We start from the raw sequence: 21,605 nt of genomic DNA on the forward strand, positions 1-21,605 counted from the left end.
GAATTGACAGAGACACGTGTACCCCAGTGTTCATCGCAGCACTGTTTATAATAGCCAGGACATGGAAGCAACCTAGATGTCCATCAGCAGACGACCGGATAAGAAAGCTGTGGTACATATACACAATGGAGTATTACGCAGCCATTAAAAAGAATACATTTGAATCAGTTCTAATGAGGTGGATGAAACTGGAGCCGATTATACCGAGTGAAGTAAGCCAGAAAGAAAAACACCAATACAGTGTACTAAGGCATATATATGGAATTTAGAAAGATGGCAACAATAACCCTGTATGTGAGACAGCAAAAGAGACACAGATGTATAGAACAGTCTTATAGACTCTGTGGGAGAGAGGGAGGGTGGGATATTTTGAGAGAATGGAATTGAAACATGTATAATATCATATGTGAAACGAATTGCGGGTCCAGGTTCAATGCAGGATACAGGATGCTTGGGGCTGGTGCACTGGGATGACCTAGAGGGATGGTATGGGGAGGGAGGTGGGAGGGGGGGTCCAGGACGGGGAACACATGTACACCCTTGGTGGATTAATGTTGATGTATGGCAAAACCAATACAATATTTTAAAGTAATTAGCCTCCAATTAAAATAAATAAATTTATATTAAAAAATAAAACAGAAAAAAAGTAAAATATTTGCTAATGTCCATTGAGACTTCCTCTTTCATGGGTGGATTATTTAAAAGTGTGTTATTTAATTCCCAGTGTTGTCAATCATTCTGATATCTTTCTGTTATTGAGTTATAGTTTAACTCCATTATGGTCAGGAACACACTTTGTATAATTTCAATTATTTTAAAATTTTCAAGATTTTCTCATGATCCAGAATATAAATTTCAAGTGCCTGTGGGCACTTGAATGTGTACTCTGATGTTAATTGTTCAATAAATGTCAGTTAGATCCAATTTGTTGATAGTATTGTTCAGCTTTTCTGTATTCTTGCTGGTTTTCCATCTACAGGTCCTGTCAGGTTTTCAGAGAGGAATGTTAAAGTCTTCAGCTATAATTACATGTTTGTCTGTTTTTACTTTCAGTTCTATCTGGTTTTGCTTTCTTTATTTTGAAGTTCTGTTTTTTGGTGCATATTAAAGTGCTTTAGATATGATACTGTTTCTCATGGTTAGATAGCATTACCAACTTAATGTACATGAATTTGAGCAAACTCTGGGAGATACTGGAGGACAGAGGAGCCTGGCATGCTTCAGTCCATGGGGTCACAAAAAGTTGGACACAATACAGTTATACCGCCAAATGTCCAGGGTGGTAGGGGGTGGGGTTTTAAATTTCCCCAGCTGAAAACCGCTGGTCTATTATATTTAATTTCTGTTGTTCTTCCTTCCTTCCTGTTGTTCCAGATTTCCTTTTAGTATCATTTCTTTTTTTCTGAAGAATTTCCTTTAGCAATTGTTATAGAGCAGATGCTGGTAATGAATTTTCTTGGTTTTCCTTCACCTAAAGACATTGTTTGTTTACTTAGTTGAATAAGTAAACATCTACAGGTGAAATCGCTGGATTGTAGGGTTGGTGTATGTTATGTTAAGTGTATGAGTGGTCCTGGGGTGGGGTGGGAGGAGTGGGTGGGCAGAGTGTGCACGTGTGATGGTGAGACGGAGGAGAAAGAAAGAACAGCAATGGAAGCAGGAGTGAGAGGGCGAGTAGTGAGAACCTTAAGAACAAGTCCACAAAATACAGACTTATTTCAAAGACTGGTTGGTGACTTGGCAGTTTATTATTAGCTTAAATATACTCTTACCATATGACCAGCAATCCCACTCCTAATTTACCCAAGTGAAATGAAAATATATATCAATGCAAAAAACGCACATTTGCGTGATCATAGTGACTTTATTAAAAACTAATATATCAAAAGTATACTTCAGTTGTTTTTTTTTTAAAAAATATGTATCAAGCTGTACACTCAGCATTTTTGCACTTTTTTGTATCTATGTTGTTATACTTCCATCAGTTCAGTTGAGTTGAATTCAGTTGCTCAGTCATGTCCGATTCTTTGCGACCCCATGAATTGCAGCACGCCAGGCCTCCCTGTCCATCGCCAACTCCCAGAATTCACTCAAACCCACGTCTATCGAGTCGGTGATGCCATCCAGCCATCTCATACTCTGTCGTCCCCTTTTCCTCCTGCCCCCAATTCCTCCCAGCATCAGAGTCTTTTCCAATGAGTCAACTCTTCACATGAGATGACCAAAGTACTGGAGTTTCAGCGCTAGCATCATTCCTTCCAAAGAACATCCAGGACTAACCTCCTTTAGAATGGACTGGTTGGATCTCCTTTCAGTCAAGGGACTCTCCAGAGTCTTCTCCAACACCACAGTTCAAAAGCATCAATTCTTCGGCACTCAGCTTTCTTCACAGTCCAACTCTCGCATCCATACATGACTACTGGAAAAACCATAGCCTGGACTAGACAGACCTTTGTTGGCAAAATAATGTCTCTGCTTTTTAATATGCTGTCTAGGTCAGTCATAACTTTCCTTCCAAGGAGTAAGCGTCTTTTAATTTCATGGCTGCAATCACCATCTGCAGTGATTTTGGAGCCCCCCAAAATAAAGTCTGACACTGTTTCCACTGTTTCCCCATCTATTTCCCATGAAGTGATGAGACCAGATCCCATGATCTTCATTTTCTGAATGTTGAGCTTTAAGCCAATTTTTTCACTCTCCTCTTTCACTTTCATCAAGAGGCTTTTTAGTTCCTCTTCACTTTCTGCCATAAGAGTGGTGTCATCTGCATATCTGAGGTTATTGATATTTCTCCCATAAATCCTCTTAATTAAAAAACCTGGAAATAATCCAAATGTCTATCAGTTTAGTGAATAAACAAACTGTAGTACATCCCAGCCACTATGGAGAACAGTATGGTGGTGGTTTAGTGGCTAAGTCATGTTCAACTCTTTCGACCTCATGGACTATAGCCTGCCAGATTCCTCTGTCCATGGGATTCTCCAGGCAAGAATACTGGAGTGGGTTGGCATTTCATTCTCTAGGAGATTGTCCCTACCCAGGAATTAAACCCAGGTCTCCTGCGTTGCAGGCAGATTCTCCACCAACTGAGCTATGAGGGAAATTGTAGAATAGTATGGAGATTCCTTAAAAATCTAAAAAGAGAGCTACCGCATGATCCAGCAATCTGATTCCTGGGCATATACCTGGAGAAAACCATAATTTGAAAGGATACATACACCCCAGTGTTGATTACAGCACTATTTACAATAGCCAGGACATGGAATCAACATAAATGTCCATCAAGGGAGGAATGGATAAAGGAGATGTGGTATATATATACAGAGGAATATTACTCAGCCATAAAAAAGAACAAAATAATGCCACCTGTAGTGACACAGATGGACCTAGAGATTGTCATACTAAGTGAAGTAAGTCACACACAGACAAATATGATATTGTTTATATGTGGAATCTAAAAGCAGGGTACAAATGAAAAGTGAAAGTGAAAGTCACTCAGCCATGTCCAACTCTTTGCAACCCCATGAAATACACAGTCCATGGAATTCTCCAGGCCAGAATATTGGCATAGGTAGCCTTTCCCTTCTCCAGAGGATTTTCCCAACCCAGGGATCAAACCCAGGTCTCTCGCATTGCAGGCAGATTCTTTACCAGCTGAGCCACAGGAAAGCCTAAGAATACCCACGTAGCCTATCCCTTCTCCAGAGGATCTCCCTGACCCAGGAGTCAAACCAGTGTCTCCTGCATTGCAGGCAGATTCTTTACCAACTGAGCTACAAATAAATTTATTTATAAAACAGAAATAGAGGCATAGAAAACAAACTAGTGGTTAGCAGAAGAGAAGGGGAACAAAGCTTAATTTGGGAGACTGAGATAGACTAGATAACTATTAAGAATCAACTGCATAGCAGTTGTTCAGTCATTAAGTCATGTCCAACTCTTTTGCAACCCATGGAAAAACTGTAGCCCACCAGGCTCCTATGTCCACAGGATTTCCCAGGCAAGAAATACTAGAGTGGGCTGCCATTTCCTTCTGCAGCGGGTCTTCCCAACCCAGGGATCAAACCCACATCTCCTGCAATGCCAGGCATATTCTTTATCACTGAGCTACCTGGAAAGCTCTGCTGAATAGCACAAGGAGCACTATTCAGTACTCTGTAATGAGTTATATGGAAACAGAACCTTAAAAAGAGTAGGTATATGTGTATGTATTTGTAAAACTGATTCACTTTGCTATACTGCAGAAACTAACACAGCATTGTAAATCACCTATACTCCAATAAAAATTAATTTAAAATTAAAGCTAAAATTAAAATGTAAAAATTATAGGACAGCCACATAATGGAATACTACCCAGTGAAAATAAATAACAAACTACTGTTTCATGAAACAACATTGATGAATAATAAAATTTTTTTAAAACATTATGTTAAATGAAAGAATCTGGACCCAGAAAGCTCCATATGGTAAATTCCATCAACATGATATTCTGGAAAAGGCAAACTGCAAAGGACAAAATTCAGAGTAGTGGCTGCCCAAAACTAGGTGGGGGGAGGAGCTGACTACAAGTGACATTTGAGGGCTGATGAAATATTCTCTACCCTGGTTGTGGCAGTAGTTACATACTAATTGTCAAAGCTCACAGATCTGGACTTAAAAATGACAAATTTTACCGTATGTAAATGATACCTCAATAAACCGACAGAGGGTGAGATGGTTGGATGGCATCACTGACTCAACGAACTTGAGTTTGAGCAAACTCCAGGATATACTGAAGGACAAGGAAGCCTGGCGTGCAGCAGTCCAGCCACAAAGAGTCAGATACAACTTAGTGACTGAACAACAGCAAACCCAACTTAAAAAATAAAAAGACTACTTAATGGGAAATAGGGCTTCCCGGGTAGCTCAGCTGGTAAAGAATGCCTGCAGAGTAGGAGACCCTGGGTTGATTCCTGGGTTGGGAAGATCTCCTGCAGAAGGGATAGGCAACTCCCTCCAGCATTCTTGGTCTTGCCTGGTAGCTCAGACGGTCAAGAATCCGTTTGCAATGTGGGAGGCCTGAGTTTGATCCCTGAGTCGGGAAGATCTCCTGAAGGAGGTCATGACAAACCCACTCCTGTATTTTTGCCTGGAGAATCCCTATGGACAGAGAAGCCTGGTAGGCTATAGGCCATGGGATTGGAAAGAGTCGGACACAACTGACATTTAGACAGAAAATCCTTCCTTGCTTTCAGGGACCAGATGGACCGCATTCCTGTCTAACAGCGACTTTGAAAAAATCTCAGCCAGATCTCCAGGCATTTGGCCTGCCTGCTCTAGAAAAACCAGATGAACATGAACCTAAGCCATCTGTCTCGCATAGAGTGGCTTCTTTGGGGAGAAGGGGTGATGCTTAATCTTCATCACGTGATGGGCAACCAGGACGGTGCAAGCACTTGTCTTGGGCACCAGCCCCCACCCCTGCTGAGACATGGGAAAGGAGGGAGGGTCCTGGGACTGTGTTGGCTGAGTCCGTGTTCACTCAGGTGTACCTTCATATGCCTGGGGCTGTGCAGATATGTTTCTGCATGTGTGTGCTCATGACACAGCATGTACAGCATCTCCCCAACATGTCCCAGCACCAGGCCCACCCAGGGCAATGCTGGGCAGTCAGTATGTGGACAGACCCTCAAGCCCACCACCCTGTGCTCCTGGTGTCCGTGGCCTCACTGAGCCCCATCTTTGGGTCCCCTCCTGCCCTCAGGATGCCCTTCTCTCATAGCTGATGTCTTGAGAGATGCAAGTTGGAGAGATCTTAACGTGACCCAACAGGTAGTTCGGCCAGGGACCAGAACCTTGTGGGATCACACAGCTGTCAGCAATGGGGTGGACACCTGCCACGTGGCCCTTCCACCCACACAACAACCTGACAAGGGAGGATCATCCCATTGTGGAGGCACAGGAACCAGGGTTCCCAGAGGGTGATGCCCTGCTCAAGGTCACTTGTGCCAAGAAGCCAAGCCGGGCTTTTGCCCACATCTCCCACTAGGCACCCCACAGTCCTGCCTGACTCCCTTTCCGCACCCCATTCCTCATGGTCTGTGTTCCACCCCAGGGCACCCCAGCTGCAAAAATGAATCATTTTTCTGTTCCCACTACATTCCTGATCTGGGGAATGATGTCCCCTGTTCCAACCCCTCTTCCAGCTTTCCTAGTCCCCAGAGAGGGCCACCCTAAGTCCTCCATCTCCCTAACACATCCTTTCCTTCTGCCTACCCTCATCCCCATCGCTGCCACCTGCATCCAACCACAAAGTCCAGTCAGTGCCCACCCTGGAAGTTTATCCTGAATTCATTGCCTTGTCCATCTCTCATCCACTGACTTGGTCCAGGGCAGCCCCGTCCCTCCCTCTGTGACCCCCTCTACCCTCTGACTGCCCCCCCACCTCCTATCTCCATCACTCAATCCCCAAATGTCCCCAGTTATCTAAGACCTCAGCTGGGACGCTGACAACAGCAGACAGTGGAAAGGCAGTCAGCTGTGTCTCTACTTGGAAAGGAAATGGGACAGGATGTAGGCGCAGAGCAGCACAGAACAAAGCCACACAGGCCTGTGCTTTCTGAGAAATATACCTTTTCCAGGAATTGACTGAGTTTCAGTAACTCGGAGGCTCTCTACATATCCACAAGCCTGCTCTGCATCCTCCTCCCATCCCCAGTGAGTCAATCGCTCCTGATTTTCCTGCCAGATGCTGTCTGATTGTTGGCGAACTGGTTCCTGTCTCTTTGTAGCTTTGAAATAAGCTGGTTTCCACCCAGATGAGAAGCAGGTGAGTGCATCCCATATGTTGATCATATAGTCAGTAGCCATCCCTCCCCGTGATGCACACACACACCAGTCACTCACCTTCTCCCAGGCTCACAATCCTGCTGTTCATCAGGCAGCAGGCGACCCTCCAGCTCCAGCAGATGCACCGTGAGCGGTCTGAAGCTGCTCTGGAAGCCCCTTTCTCTTTGCCCACAATTGGTTTGGAAGGGGAAGCGTGACTCAGTTCTGACCAGTGAAGAGGGAGAGCAGGCCAGCCAGGGGGTTATAAGAAATACTATATTCCCTGGAGGGGGGAAAAAAGGACAAGTGATGAGAAACATCTTCCTTTAGTGCATTTGGACATCACCAGGAAAAAATGTGCCCCTTGAGGCTGCTGCAGCCATGGTGACCAGGCAGGCTGTCACTGGGGACACAGCGCCAGCACAATGGAAAAGCCTAGGTCCTTAGTGGCCTCGACGAGCTACTGAAATGGATCTGAGTCGCCGGCCTCTGTCTTCCTGTTACAGAGTCAGTGGCTGCCCAGGCTGTCAAAACCTGTTTTAGTTAAGTTCTGCCTCTTGCAGCCAAATGCATCCTACAGGGGCATCGAGGTCCTGGGTCCCACACGCCACAAGGCACCCACCTCCTGAAGGCTTGTCCCATGCAGTGCAACACCCCATCTGGCCCACCCCATGGCTTCTGACCCAGTATTTCCTAGAGTCATTACAATGGCCTAGAAGGTGTACTAGGGGGTTGGCACCTCTGAGCCTCTAAATGCCCCTCTTCCTGGAGTAGGAATGGTCATCCAGGATTCTGTTGGAAGAGACCTTGGGTTTCTCAAGCAAGGCCAGATGATAGCACCGGCCTCCTACTCTACTTCCAGGGGGCTTTAAAGTCCCAGCGACTTTATATTTTGAGGTAGGTAATCATTGACCTTTCCACTTAGGGGAAATCATAGTCTCCCTTTAAAAAAAAAAGTTTACAGCTTCGTATTTTTTTTAGAAGAGAAGAAAAGCGAAAGCAGAATTCTTAGCTTTGACATAGAAGCTGGTGTGAGAGCGGAAAGATTGCAGTGCAGCTCTGGCTTGCGATGGCTTCGGTAAGTCCCCTGAAACTCCCCACCACTGACTCCAAATGAGAGGGCAGCTCCCCTCCTGTAAAGGCCGGGTCTTGCTCTTCCCAGAGCCTGTCTGGAGAAGGCTTTCATAGGCAAATATATTGGTTGTTTAAAACTCCCTTTTCCTGCTGGAACCGCGAGGTCTTGGGGCAGAGTGAGCTTCCTGTCTGCACTCAGCGCAGTGAGGGGTAGGGATTTCCGTGGGGAGGAGTGGTGGGTGTTCTGGGGGCCGTGGGGAGGAAGCTGGGGTGGCAGCGTAGGGGGCAACCCTGGGACAAGGGAGATGAGTGCATCCCACCTCCTCTGCCTCCTCCATCACCCAAGGCATCAGTCCTGCTGCAGAGAATGCACTTGCATTTCAGCGATCTGTTCCTGAAACGCTCTCTCCCAAGCAGCCACAGTTTCTGAATCAGAGAAGTTTCAGCAGTGGGGCAGACTCCTTTCCTAGTGCGCAACTGGAAAGGAACAAGCCAGATTCCTGCCTTACTGAAAATCAACCAATTCTGGGAAGAGGTGTCATATTTCTCAAGAGAGGAAGCATCAAGCCTCACTCTGAGCTACTCCCTGCCTGGCTCCTGCCCCATTTCCTTTCCAAGTAGAGACACAGCTTATGTTCTGCCTTTTCCCTGTCTGCTGTTGCCAGTACCCCGGCCGTGGTCTTAGACATCTGAGATTACTTAGGGATGGAGTGAACAGTCCATCTATATGTCTGCCAGATGGAGACAGGAAGTGGGCTGGGGGTGGGTGTTCAAGGGTCAGAGGGAGTCACAGAAGCAGGAATGGGGCTGCCCCAGACCAAGTCAGTTGATGGGAGATGAGGAGGCGCTGAATTCAGAGACAAATTTTAGGGTCAGCCTTTTCAGTTGGACATGAACTTGAGAAAGAAAGGGGAGGTGAGATGAGTCCAAGTATCTCTGTAGATAATTTTGCTGCTGGGTATATATTTGCAAGCTTGTTTCTCTATATAGTTCTCTTTTCATTGGTTATTCAGAAGTGTGTTGTTCAGCCTCCATATGTTGGAATTTTTAATAGTTTTTCTCCTGTAATTGAGACCTAATCTTCATGCATTGTGGTCAGAAAAGATGCTTGGAATGATTTCGATTTTTTTGAATTTGTCAAGGTCACCCATCCCCTTTTATTGGTATTTGCCTGGGACACAGTGAACTCCTCTAGTCTGTGTACCTACTGGCTGCTTATTATTGACTACATAGTTCACTTCAATTCAGTTCAGTCGCTCAGTCATGTCCGACTCTTTGCAACCCCATGAATCGCAGCACGCCAGGCCTCCATGACCATCACCAACTCCTGGAGTCCACTCAAACTCAAGTCCATCAAGTCTGTGATGCCATCCAGCCATCTCATTCTCTGTCCTCCCCTTCTCCTCCTGCCCACAGTCCCTCCCAGCATCAGAGTCTTTTCCAATGAGTCAGCTCTTCACATGAGGTGGCCAAAGTACTGTAGTTTCAGCTTTAGCACCATTCCTTCCAAAGAACACCCAGGGCTGATCTCCTTCAGAATGGACTGGTTGGATCTCCTTGCAGTCCAAGGGACCCTCAAGAGTCTTCTCCAACACGACAGTTCAAAAGCATCAGTTCTTCGGTGCTTAGCTATCTTCACAGTCCAACTCTCACATCCATCATGATAACTGGAAAAAACATAGCCTTGACTAGACGGACCTTTGTTGGCAAAGTAATCTCTGCTTTTTAGATGCTATCTATGTTGGTCATAACTTTCCTTCCAGGAATAAGTGTCTTTTAATTTCATGGCTGCAATCACCATTTGCAGTGATTTGGGAGCCCCAAAAAAATAAAGTCTGACACTGTTTCCCCATCTGTTTGACATGAAGTGATGGGACCGGATGCCATGATCTTCGTTTTCTGAATGTTGAGCTTTAAGCCAACTTTTTCACTCTCCTCTTTCACTTTCATCAAGAGGCTCTTTAGTTCCTCTTCACTTTCTGCCTTAAGGGTGATGTCATCTGCATATCTGAGGTGATTGATATTTCTCCCGGCAATCTTGATTCCAGTTTGTGCTTCTTCCAGCCCAGAGTGTCTCATGATGTACTCTGCATATAGGTTAAGCAGGGTGATAATATACAGCCTTGATGTACTCCTTTTCCTATCTGGAACCAGTCTGTTGTTCCGTGTCCAGTTCTAACTATTGCTTCCTGACCTGCATATAGGTTTCTCAAGAAGCAGGTCAGATGGTCTGGTATTCCCATCTCTTTCAAAATTTTCCACAGTTTATTGTGATCCACACATTCAGTGGCTTTGGCAGTCAATAAAGCCAAAATAGATGTTTTTCTGGAACTCTCTTGCTTTTTCCATGATCCAGTGGATGTTGGCAATTTGATCTCTGGTTCCTCTGCCTTTTCTAAAACCAGCTTGAACATCTGGAACTTCACGGTTCACATATTGCTGAAGCCTGGTGTAGAGAATTTTCAGCATTACTTTACTAGTGTGTGAGATGAGTGCAATTGTGCGGTAGTTTGAGGATTCTTTGTCAGTGCCTTTCTTTGGGATTGGAATGAAAACTGACCTTTTCCAGTCCTGTGGCCACTGCTGAGTTTTCCAAATTTGCTGGCATACTGAGTGCAGCACTTTCACAGCATCATCTTTCAGGATTTGAAATAGCTCAACTGGAATTCCATCACCACCATTAGCTTTGTACTTACTGTTTTCCAAAACGTCTCTTTTCTAATCCATAAACTCCTTGAGGGCTGGGTCTCTGCCTTGCCTTTACATCCTGGATTATTCATGGAAAAGCCCAGTTAAATTCCCCTTTGGAAAATCTGCAAGCAATAAATGCTGGAGAGGGTGTGGAGAAAAGGGAACCCTCCTACACTGTTGGTGGGAATGCAAACTAGTACAGCCACTATGGAGAACAGTGTGGAGATTCCTTAAAAAATTGCAAATAGAACTACCTTATGACCCAGCAATCCCACTTCTGGGCATACACACCGAGGAAACCAGAATTGAAAGAGACACATGTACCCCAATGTTCATCGCAGCACTGTTTATAATAGCCAGGACATGGAAACAACCTAGATGTCCATCAGCAGATGAATGGATAAGAAAGCTGTGGTACATATACACAATGGAGTATTACTCAGCGGTTAAAAAGAATTCATTTGAATCAGTTCTGATGAGATGGATGAAACTGGAGCCGATTATACAGAGTGAAGTAAGCCAGAAAGAAAAACACCAATACAGTATACTAACACATATATATGGAATTTAGGAAGATGGCAATGACGACCCTGTATGCAAGACAGGGAAAGAGACACAGATGTGTATAACGGACTTTTGGACTCAGAGGGAGAGGGAGAGGGTGGGATGATTTGGGAGAATGACATTCTAACATGTATACTATCATGTGAATTGAATAGCCAGTCTATGTCTGACGCAGGATGCAGCATGCTTGGGGCTGGTGCATGGGGATGACCCAGAAAGATGTTATGGGGAGGGAGGTGGGAGGGGGGTTCATGTTTGGGAATGCATGTAAGAATTAAAGATTTTAAAATGTAAAAAATAAAAAACTAAAAAAATAAAAAATAAAATAAAAAAAAAAAGAAAGTGAAAAAAAAAAAAAAAAAAATTCCCCTTTGGAGATCCGTGTGCTCAGTCTCTCAGTTGTGTCTGACTCTTGGCAACCCCATGAGCAGTAGCCTGTCAGACTCCTCTGTCCATAGGATTCTCCAGGCAAAAATAACTGGAGTGAGTTGTTATTTCCTTCTCCACTGGGGATCCCTGACAACCTCCTAACTCTCATCCAACAATTAATGTACTTTTTTTTTTCTTCTATTCTGGAAAACAAATGAGATTCATAAATTGTGACCATTGTCCAGTGTTCTGAAATCGGTTCTCAGTAAGGTCAGGTGACTTCTTGTAGGAAGATAAATTATACTTACTGCAGTAAGACAGCATGATTTGTCTGTAAAGTTCCAGCAAAAAAATATATATATATATTTGTCCTGCCACATGGGGTGCTTCTTGGCAGTTTTAGTACTTCTATAAATAGAAATGAACTGCCCTTGACCCTGCTTCACAGCCACTGTAGAGTGGTGATGGGCTATTCCCACTGCCCATCATTGCTATCCTAGGGGAGTCCACACTCCTGACTCATCTTTGATGGAATCTCTCAGTCAGGCCAGAGTTTGGATGTGGGATGTGGGCAGGCCCCTATGGGTCTGTCCCCAAACAGCAACGGGTGAGTGGGAAAAGACAGAGGGCTGGAACAACCTCTGAGGAGCTCTGTCTCCAGGTGTCCCAAAGAGATTTATGGTTGGTTTGGATGAGGGAAGTCCAGATCAGAGTGCCCCCACCTGCAGCACTTAGCACAGTGTCTGGTACTGGGACCACAGTACATTGAATGACGGTGATCTTGAAGCTCTCCTGAGTGCTCTCAGGCTCTGGGCCACTGCTCTCATCACAGGGTGGGGCTCTGAGGAGCGTTTCAGCATCCTTCCCACCTTCCCCTGCGCAGGCACGCACACTCTCACTCCCACACACTCCCACTGTGATGTAATGAGAAATGTATATTTAGTCTTGGTCCCAGGTTCCTGCCACAGAGTTTCTAAAACCTGAATAATTCCTGAGCGGTGGGGGAGGGAGGAATGTATTTCATCATTCAGAAGAAGCCCCTTTCAACCAACCGGGTGATCAAAGAGCTGGAAGTAGCATTAATCTGAGCCCATATAATAAAGCCTCCATAAAACTGCTAAGCTGGGGTGTTGGTGAGAGCATGGAGGTGCTGGAGAGCAGAGTTCCTTGGAGTGGGCAAGGATGCTCTGAATCCCCACCCCTCCCCACCGCCTCACAGCTTGCCCCCTGAATTCCTGAGTTGCATATTTTCTAGTAAACGGGTGTTCTAGCAAGTAAACTGTTTTCCTGAGTTCTATGAGCTGTTCCAGCAATCCACTGAACCCAAGGAAGGGGTCTGTGGAAACCGTCAATTAACAGCCAGTTGTTCAGAGCACAGGTATCAACTTCAACTTGCACCTGGCATCTGAAGCTCAGTCTCTGGGAGTAAGCCTGTGGGGTCTGTGCTGTCTCTGGGCCGTCAGTGTCAGAACTGAGTTAAACTGTGGGACACCCAGTCAGTGTGCACCGAGGATTGAACTGCTTAGTGTGGGAAACCGTAGAGGAGTGAGCACAGTGCAGAGAGAGTTTTCTTTGCTTGTCACACATGCATGCACTCAGTCTTACCCTCTTGATGAGCAGCCAGGGGGACATTACTGCCAGAGGCTGACTCCATCTGTCTGCCAGGTCTGGGTCAGGGAGGGGAGTGTCTGTGGAATACCGTGCCCCCTGCCCCCAAATTTGGCTGCCTCTGCAGGTCTCCCAGGTGGGCAGCTCTAGTCAGATAACCCATGTGCTTGCCTGACTCCTGGGAGCCACCACGGGAGATCCCACCCATGACAAAGGTCATGCGGAGAAGACCTGACAGGCAAAGGCAGATCAGGATTCGAGGGACTCCTTGGACCTGCTCGAGCATCTACCCCAAAACCAGAATCTGTCTGTCTTACTATTTTGTGCCTTTCACCAACTCTTCTGACATTAACAGGGGGCTATCCCCGACCACCTTTCTCTGGAAAAAATCAACTTAGGGCTAGTTGATAAGTCTCTTGGGCATGAGCGGAATATTTCAAATCAAACCCCTCTGATGGCTCTCTAGCTTCTCTGACAGGTTTATCCAGACTCTTGCAGCTACGCATGTGATTATTCACAGCCTCCCAACTGTGAGAGGCACGGAAAGCCTAAAACATTCTAAAAATATAGAGCCATTCAAAGACTTAAAAACTATTAGAATAGTGCTGGTGTAGGATTTCATTGTTGAAAAGAACGCATTGTTCCAATGCTTGCTGCTAAGTTCCCATATCTCTTATCTGCTGTGCACCTGGGAGTGCATTAGTTAACATAGTTGGAATGTAAGAAAAACAAGAAGTAGCCTTGGAATTAACCACATCAGACCTTTGAGCTAATTGGTTCTTTCTTTGTTGTAACTCGCTGCATCTTTGCTCTGTGAGAATGTAACTCTGTTTAATACTTTCTGAGGCTGACATAGATTAGAAATATAAAGAAAAAACACTTCAAGGGAAAATAAGTTTTCTGGTTGAGCAGCCTTTGTCAAAAGAGGGTCATAAAATGCCCACAGGCCTCCAAGGCCAGAAGATAATGTACACAACATTGTGTATGGGAAAGGTATGCATGAAAAATCCTGGTTTCAATAAAGACAAAACAGATGTAATGTTTGGGCTGACTCTGTATGACTTTGCATCTTTCATTTCCCTCTATGTACAAGTCAAGGTACAAAAGTTCCTTTTGAAAACAAAGTTACGGGCCTCGCTCACCAAAGCTTGGTCACCCGTGTCAATCATTCTTTCTCCCTTTCTCCTTCTCCCACCCTCTCCTTTTCAGGCTGATCCCTGGAGCACAGAGGCTCTCTGCATTCACTTTCTTGTCCGGGCTTCTAAGACCCGATCGAGAAGGCATTCTGCATCTTCATTGCAACTAGAGGGGCTCTGCGTCTTCACTCCAGCGAAAGGAGTGAAGCCTCCATGAACAGAGCAAGTTCCTTGTCTGGGGCTTTATTGGCTTTCTGTGTAAACCAAGGAACATCAGCTTCTATTTTTTCCTCTCTCATTCATTCATTCGCCAACACTGTCTCACCTGATGGTACCCCTGGATCTTGCGGGGGCTGGATCCCGACACCTGACGGTCACTGTGTTGGTCAAGATGATGGACTGGGAATCAGGCGGCCTAGCACTGAGTCCTGCTCACATCACTCAGGGGCTGTGTGGTTTTGCAAAATCTCGTTTCCATCTCTGAGCCTTGATTTCTTCTTTCAACACATGGCGTTTGCAACAGTGCCCACCTCATAGGCGGGTTGTGTGAATTTATTGAACTATTCCTGTAAAACTGGTCAGCAGAGTCCTTGGCTCAGATTAAGCATTCAGTAAATAATATACTAGAAAGGGTAATAATAAGGTAGAAGTCCCAGCAAGGTGTGCACTTTGCAAGTAGTGATGACAGGTGGGCAGGCCCATAGTGCCTGGCAGACATGTCAAGTGGGCTGGACACCAGCATGGCCCGGTGGGATCGGGAGGACGTCGAGGAGAGCTGTGAGATGAAGGCTGCTGAGCTGCTCCCGCTGGGCTGAGCCCCACCCTTGGTTCCCAGCTCTCCCATCACCTCTAACAGCCTTCTTCTTGGTTTTGCAGCCTGAACCCCAGCTTGGAGACCTGATTGAGATTTCCCGGCCACCCGTCACTCACTGGGCTATCTACGTTGGCAGCGGATATGTGGTCCACCTGGTACCCTCAGGTAAGGGCACCATTGGCCTCCACCGTGCTGAGGCTGGAAGCAGAGGGGATGGGGGAGCTGTGGGTAACCGGGGACCCCAACATTCTTCTTGCTCCACAACTGGCAGTTAGTTCCTGAGTGCTACAAGAAGACATCTTGGTGTAGGGCCATGATTTTCAAACTCTGCTCCTTGGAACCCAAGGGGTATGCAGAGAGATTGAGGTGGGATTCCAATGGGGCAGTTCTACTATAATGCATTTTATATATTATGACCTTGAATCAAATGCATTCAACTTTTAAGTTGCATCTTAATTAAATAAATCACTTGGAAAGTGCACAGGTGTTTGGGCAGCAGAGGTGACTGTGGATCTTGTTTCATTCTCCAACCTCAGTTTCCTCATCTGTAACCTGACTGAGAATTCTTAACTTGGGGTATTGTTGTGAGGAATCCCACTCCCTTTTCCTAAATTATTTAACTGTGGACAAACCTAAATGCAGTAAAGTGCACAATATAGTCAAGTGTATCAGTTCACTTCAGTTCAGTCGTTCAGTCGTGTCTGACTCTTTGCATCCCCATGAATTGCAGCACGCCAGGCCTCCCTGTCCATCACCATCTCCCAGAGTTCACTCAAATGCACGCCCATCGAGTCAGTGATGCCATCCAGCCATCTCATCGTCTGTCATCCCCTTCTCCTCCTGCCCCCAATCCCTCCCAGCATCAGAGTCTTTTCCAATCAAGTGTAGAGTCAATGAATTTTTTACAACGTATCCATCCATGTGACAATGAACAGATCAAGGCCTAGAACATTTCCACGGCCCTTAAGAGCCCCTCATGCCTCTTCAGGACCCTCTCTCCCTCCTGAGAGGCAGCCACTCCTCTAGGTCCTCCTGCTTTCTTTGCCTATTCTAGAACTTCAGGGCAACTCTTGTCTCCAGCTCTTTCACTGGCCCCGTGAAGTCCCCCATGCTGTTCTTATTTCTCCATTGCTGTGTGTCCTCGGACAATGGGAATCCCTCAATTTGTTAACCACTCTTCTGCTGATTGGCATTGGATGTTTCCAGGTGTAGGCTGCTCTGTGTGCAGCTGCTGTGGACATTCTTAGGTGTGTCTTCTGCTGACCTAGGATGGTAGCAAAATCAGTGACCTCATACTGCATTTACAGAGAAATCAAAGTAACCAGGGTAGAAGTCACTGTCCCCAGCCTGATCAACCAAACCACCAATCTCGACATCCACAGAATCTGCCTTTGCCCTTATTTATAAAGCCAGCCCCTGGGTTGGACTAGGGCCCTGGACTCCTCCTCTTACTTTCATAAGCATTTTACCCTCAAATTCCCCCCTGCCTTCTGTTTTGTTCCTCTTGGTTTTGAAACCACTGGAATATCTCTCACTGTTAAACAAAGACTCCCTTGACCACACATTCTCTCTACCTACCTTCCCATGGGGTAGATCTCTTGTCTGCCATGCCCATTGCTGGCCCCTACTTCCCATCCTCTCTTCTGTTCCACCAGGGGGTATTTACGCCCCTCATGGAACAGCTCTTATCAAGGCTTCATCAATATCTTTGTTCCAGCCTCCTTGCTTCTCTGCAGCATTTCGTACGAGTGACCTCTCTCTATGCTTCCCCTGGCACTGCCTTTCTTCCTTTCCCACTAGGCCCTTCCTTGTGGCCTCCTGTGGGAGGGGGCTGGGTGGCTTCCTCCTCTCTCCCATATCTCTCATTTTTACTCCTCCCTCACCTCTGCCCTGGATTCTAATACCTTCTACTTGTCGATGTCTCCCTAAGACTGCAACCTTAACTTAGGCTTGATCCTGCTCAGCTTCAGGCTTGTATACCCTCTTGACTACTTGGCATCTTCACTTAGGTGTCTAAGTGGCATGTTGAACTTGATACACCTCAGATGGAGGGCTCCAGATGACAACACCATTCAGTTGCTTAGACCAAAGTCTACACATCATCCTTGATCCTTTTCACCCTCTATCTAATCCATCAGGAAATCCTATTGGCTTTATCTCCAAAGCAGACCCACAATCTGATCATTTCTCAGCATCTCCACTGATGTGCCTGGGGTAAGATACCGTGCTCTCTCACCTGATGCTACTGCAGTTCTGCTTGGTCTCTCTACCTCTTGTCCACGATTGTCAGTCCTTCCTTCACTGGGCAGCCAGCATGATCATTGCCGGCGACGGAATGAAACTCCAACACTGCAGAGTGGTTTAAATCTTTATATTTTAACACTTGCTTCTTACAGCTGCTTTATTTTATATCTTTTGCACAACCCCCTACAGGGCAAGCTGCCAAGCACTATGATTCAGAGACTATACAGTGCGCAGGCGCAGGGCGAGATACCCTTTACCTTGGCTTATGTACTGCAGCTAAGACTTTGTTTTTGGGAACTTCCTTATCAACTTAGAATCCGTTTTGTCCCAAGGTCTGTTCCTTTTGAGGAATCAGAGAAACATCCTTGTGTGCAAGCAATGTTCTTTTCCCATGGGAACAAACAGGATTTTTAGCTGAACATCTCGTTTGCAAGAATGCTCAGCCCTGGTTGACAGTCTCGCTAGCAAGCACTTCTCAATCTTCCTTAAACCTAGTTCCCTACACTGGGCAGAACATCTCGTTTGCAAGAATGTTCAGCCCTGGTTGAGAGTCTCGTTTGCAAGCACTTCTCAACCTTCTTTAAACCTAGTTCCCTACAATCATTCTAATATATAAATCTGATTATGTCACTCCTCTCCTTAACATTTCAACTGCCATTTCCGTCACATATAGAAAAAGTTTCAAATCTGTGCTGTGGCCTCTGAACCTGGCATGGTCTAGCCCAGACTGCCTATCTGATCTTCCTCTTCTTCTCTCCTCTTGGGTCTCCGGACCTCACTGGCCTCCTTGCATCCTTCTTTCCTGAGGTCCTTGCTTTTGTCTCCCTTCTGCTTGTGATGCTCTTTCCTGGCTCTCAGCACAGCTGCCTCCCTTTCAGCATTCAAGTCTCAACTCAAATGGCCATTCCTGGGCATGGCCCTCCCCAGCCTGAGCGAGGGCAGCCTCCCCTGGTCATCCTCTCCTATGTGACTTCACTTAATCTTCCCCATAGCCTTTGCAAAACCTGAAAGTATCTTATTTTTTCTATTTGTACACTGTCAGTGTCCATTCACTAGAGTGTATACTAATTGAGGGCAGGTACGCTGTCAAGTTCATGGAGGGCTTCAGCACCTTAGACAAGGCCTGGCACATAGTAGGGCCTCAGTATTGACTGACTGTGCTGAGTGGGTGTCACTGTTGGACAGGAGACAGGGAAGGCATGACAGGGATCTGGGTGGATAGTGTGACACCCATCACTGGGTGAGCAATGCTCCTTAAAGGGAAAAGATGCTTCTATCTGCATCTTCTCATTGGAGCTTCACAGGAATCTTGTGAAATAGGTGAGGCAAGGGGGACTGACCTCATACTACTGAGAAAGTGGTGGAAGTCAGAGCTGGAAGGAAACTTAGAGAACAACCCAGTACTAATGAGAGCGAACACTTGCTGGGCTCTAACCCTGTTCCAGGCACTGGGGGAGGCACCTTACCTAATCTGTTTCTTAAATCCTTGCAGCTCCTCGTCCACAGATGTAGGCACAGGTGGAAATTATTGGACCTGTTCTACAAGGAACTGGGGACTCAGAGAAGTTAAGCAACCTGTCCACAGTCATATAGCAGAAAGTCGCAGGGTGGGACTCAAACCCTGGCTCTGACTCTATCACCTGCCTTTAAACCTGATGCTCTGCTGTGAAGTCTGAGGTTCCCCAAATTTCAGTCATTGATTATTAGCCATATTCATCTGCCCTTTCTCCAATTGTTTAATGGTATTTTCTTTAATGTTGTTGTTCAGTTGCTCAGTCATGTCCAACTGATTGTGACCCCATGGACTGAAGCATACAAGGCTTCCCTGTCCTTCACCATCTCCCAGAGTTGGCTCTAACTTATGTCCATTGAGTCCATGAAACCATCCATCCGTCTCATCCTCTGTCATGCCCTTCTCCTGCCTTCAGTCTTCCCCAGCATCAGGGTCTTTTCCAATGAGTCAGATCTTTGAGCCAGGTGGCCAAAATGTTGGAGCTTCAGCTTTAACATCAGTCCTTCCAGTGAATATTCAGGATTGATTTCCCTTAGGATTGACTGGTTTCATCTCCTTGCAGTCCAGGGAATTCTCAAGGGTCTTCTCCAACACCAAGTGTGAAAGCATCAATTCTTTGGCACTCAGCCTTTCTTATTGTCCAGCTCTCACATCCATACAGGACTACGTGGATCTTTGTCAGTAAAGTAATGTCTCTGCTTTTTAATATGCTGTCTAGGTTCGTCATAGCTTTTCTTCCAAAGAGCAACTGTCTTTTAATTTCATGGCTGCAGTCACCATCCACAGTGATTTGGAGCCCAGGAAAATAGTCTCTCACGACTAACTTTAAAAACAAAAATAATTCCTTTAAAACGAGCCTTAAATTCCTAACTTGATGTGTGTTCATGAATCCATCTTAGCTTGTCTTTGTGGATTCCCAGCATTGGCTCAGCTAAGTTAAGTGACATGTGAAGACCATGCAGTGATGGAACCAGAATCAGCACCCATTGCTTCTGCCTCTGAGCCCGTGCTCCCTCTCACTAGGGTGGCACCCAGTGTGTGGAGTATGAGGAAGCCCTCACTGTTGGGTGTTGACTCTGAACTTGCACCTCTGGAGCTGGAACCTCCTGAAATTCTGTGCCCCAGGCACCTTGCTTGCCTCTCCCCAGTCCCAGCCTCCTACCTGCCTGTCGAGGGGCTGAAGGTGGATGAGTCTCCAGAGCTCCCCTGACCCAGTCCCCACGCTGACCCTTTCAATAGACTCGGGGCTCAAACACAGCATCATCTTCTATTTACCTCACTGAATCCGTTAAGCACCTCCTGCCCTACTAGGAGGAAATCTGAATGCCTTGATTTCTAAACCTCAGAGTTGTTCTCAGGGCAGAGGGGTTCAGTCCTCTTTAGAAAGCCAAGCAGAACAGGACCTTCACTCTGATCAGACCCTCTGACCATTGCTTGTTGCTGTCATGTGGCATCACAGTGCAATATGGGTCCTGCCCCGTGTAATGGGATGCTTCCCCTACTGGGAGAGACCTTGGGGTTCCTGATCATGGCAAGGCCACAGAGGCTCTCTGAGGGACATGAGTCTCCTCTGTGATGTTCCCTGGGGCCCACCCTTTTAATGCAAGCCCAGTTTTCAGTCATCATACCCTCCCTACATGATATAAGCTGGTGACCTCAAGAGAGATCTCTGTGTGGGCACCAGCTTTTGCTCCACATCATCCTGGCCCCTGTATTGGCCCCAAATCCCTTTCTTCAAGGCAGTTTCACTCCTGGAAATCTGTTGCACAATCCAGCCCCTCAGCATTGACCAGGGCTGTGCGAATATACCCTTCCTTGACCTCCCTGGTGTCACTCCTCTGGGAACAGCTGTGGGGTTTTGGTCCCTTTGTTCCCAGAAAGATGGAATCCCCTTCTGCAAACCCATTCAACTTTTCTGCGGTAATCAGCTTTGTGTGTGTCAGGGAAGTGGAGCCTTGGCAGGATCACAAAAAAATTCACACTCTATTCCCCTAGGGAAGTGGGTGTGCTCAGGGCCCATATTGCACAATCAAGAGGGCCACTGAAGTGTCGCAGGGTGTACAAGGCCAGCTTCTCTATGTGAAAGGAAAACATCACAGCAAATCATAGGATTTTACTCCTCCTTATTTCAGATAAGAAAACCAGGGACCAGAGACCACAAGGGTCTTATCCAAAGCTACATAGCTCTGACGCTGACTCATCTGCTCATCCCCTTGTGGATGTGGTGGATGCTAGGCTGGGGGCGGGCCCAGGACCAATCATGTTCCTCATCCTGAATCCACAGGCGGAATCTCGGGAGCTGGTGGATCCGGTATCATGAATGCAGCGGCCAACAGGGCCATAGTAAAGAAAGAGCGGCTGTGTGACGTGGTTGGGAAAGATGGATACAAGGTCAACAACAAGCACGATAACAAGTACAAGCCACTCCCTCCCAGCAAAATCGTCTGGCGGGCAGAGGAGCTGGTGGGCCGGGAGTTCGGCTACAACCTGACCAGCCAGAACTGCGAGCATTTCGTCAATGAGCTGCGCTATGGGGTCCCCCGCAGTGACCAGGTGGGTCCTCAGTGTGTCCCTAGCTCCATGGTCTCTTAGTTTCTTATTTCTCTGCTGTTTCTCTTACTCAGCTAGGCCACAACCCCCAGAAGTTGCCTTAAGATATATAGGATAATGGTGACAACAGTTCACTCTACATGCCAGGCTCGAACTTGAATTGGTTGCTGTATGAGTTTCTGTGGCTGCTGTAACAAATGGCCAGAAATTCAGTGGCTTAACAACACAAATGTAT

At 46.4% G+C, this 21,605-nt stretch overlaps 1 protein-coding gene and 1 long non-coding RNA gene across 6 annotated transcripts in view; one reads left to right on the forward strand and one right to left on the reverse strand.

Annotated features, from left to right (window-relative positions):
• Positions 1–1,726: 1,726 nt before the first annotated feature.
• LOC138426980 (uncharacterized) lies at positions 1,727–8,360 on the reverse strand. Of its 2 annotated transcripts, none has more exons than XR_011251855.1 (3): positions 8,202–8,360; positions 6,886–7,090; positions 1,727–2,818 (listed from the first exon to the last, which is right to left on the reverse strand). It is a non-coding gene; the product is annotated as an uncharacterized lncRNA (long non-coding RNA). The 2 variants fall into 2 exon arrangements; XR_011251856.1 differs by lacking the exon at positions 8,202–8,360 and adding an exon at positions 7,430–7,473 and having other exon boundaries at positions 1,845–2,818.
• LOC138426979 (phospholipase A and acyltransferase 3-like) overlaps positions 6,537–21,605 on the forward strand; it is a 28,051-nt gene continuing 12,982 nt past the window's right edge. The window contains exons 1-5 of one of the 4 annotated variants that reach the window (XM_069566057.1): positions 6,537–6,808; positions 7,582–7,704; positions 7,789–7,885; positions 15,126–15,228; positions 21,105–21,373. In XM_069566057.1, the coding sequence (XP_069422158.1) occupies positions 7,877–7,885; positions 15,126–15,228; positions 21,105–21,373 (381 nt within the window). In that variant the 5' untranslated portion in view covers positions 6,537–6,808; positions 7,582–7,704; positions 7,789–7,876. The remainder of the gene's footprint in view (positions 6,809–7,581; positions 7,705–7,788; positions 7,886–15,125; positions 15,229–21,104; positions 21,374–21,605) is intronic. The other 3 variants (XM_069566059.1, XM_069566058.1, XM_069566060.1) reach the window with 3 other exon arrangements.

Source organism: Ovis canadensis, chromosome 21 (genome assembly GCF_042477335.2).
Source record: "Ovis canadensis isolate MfBH-ARS-UI-01 breed Bighorn chromosome 21, ARS-UI_OviCan_v2, whole genome shotgun sequence".
NCBI classification, from domain to species: Eukaryota; Metazoa; Chordata; class Mammalia; order Artiodactyla; family Bovidae; genus Ovis; species Ovis canadensis.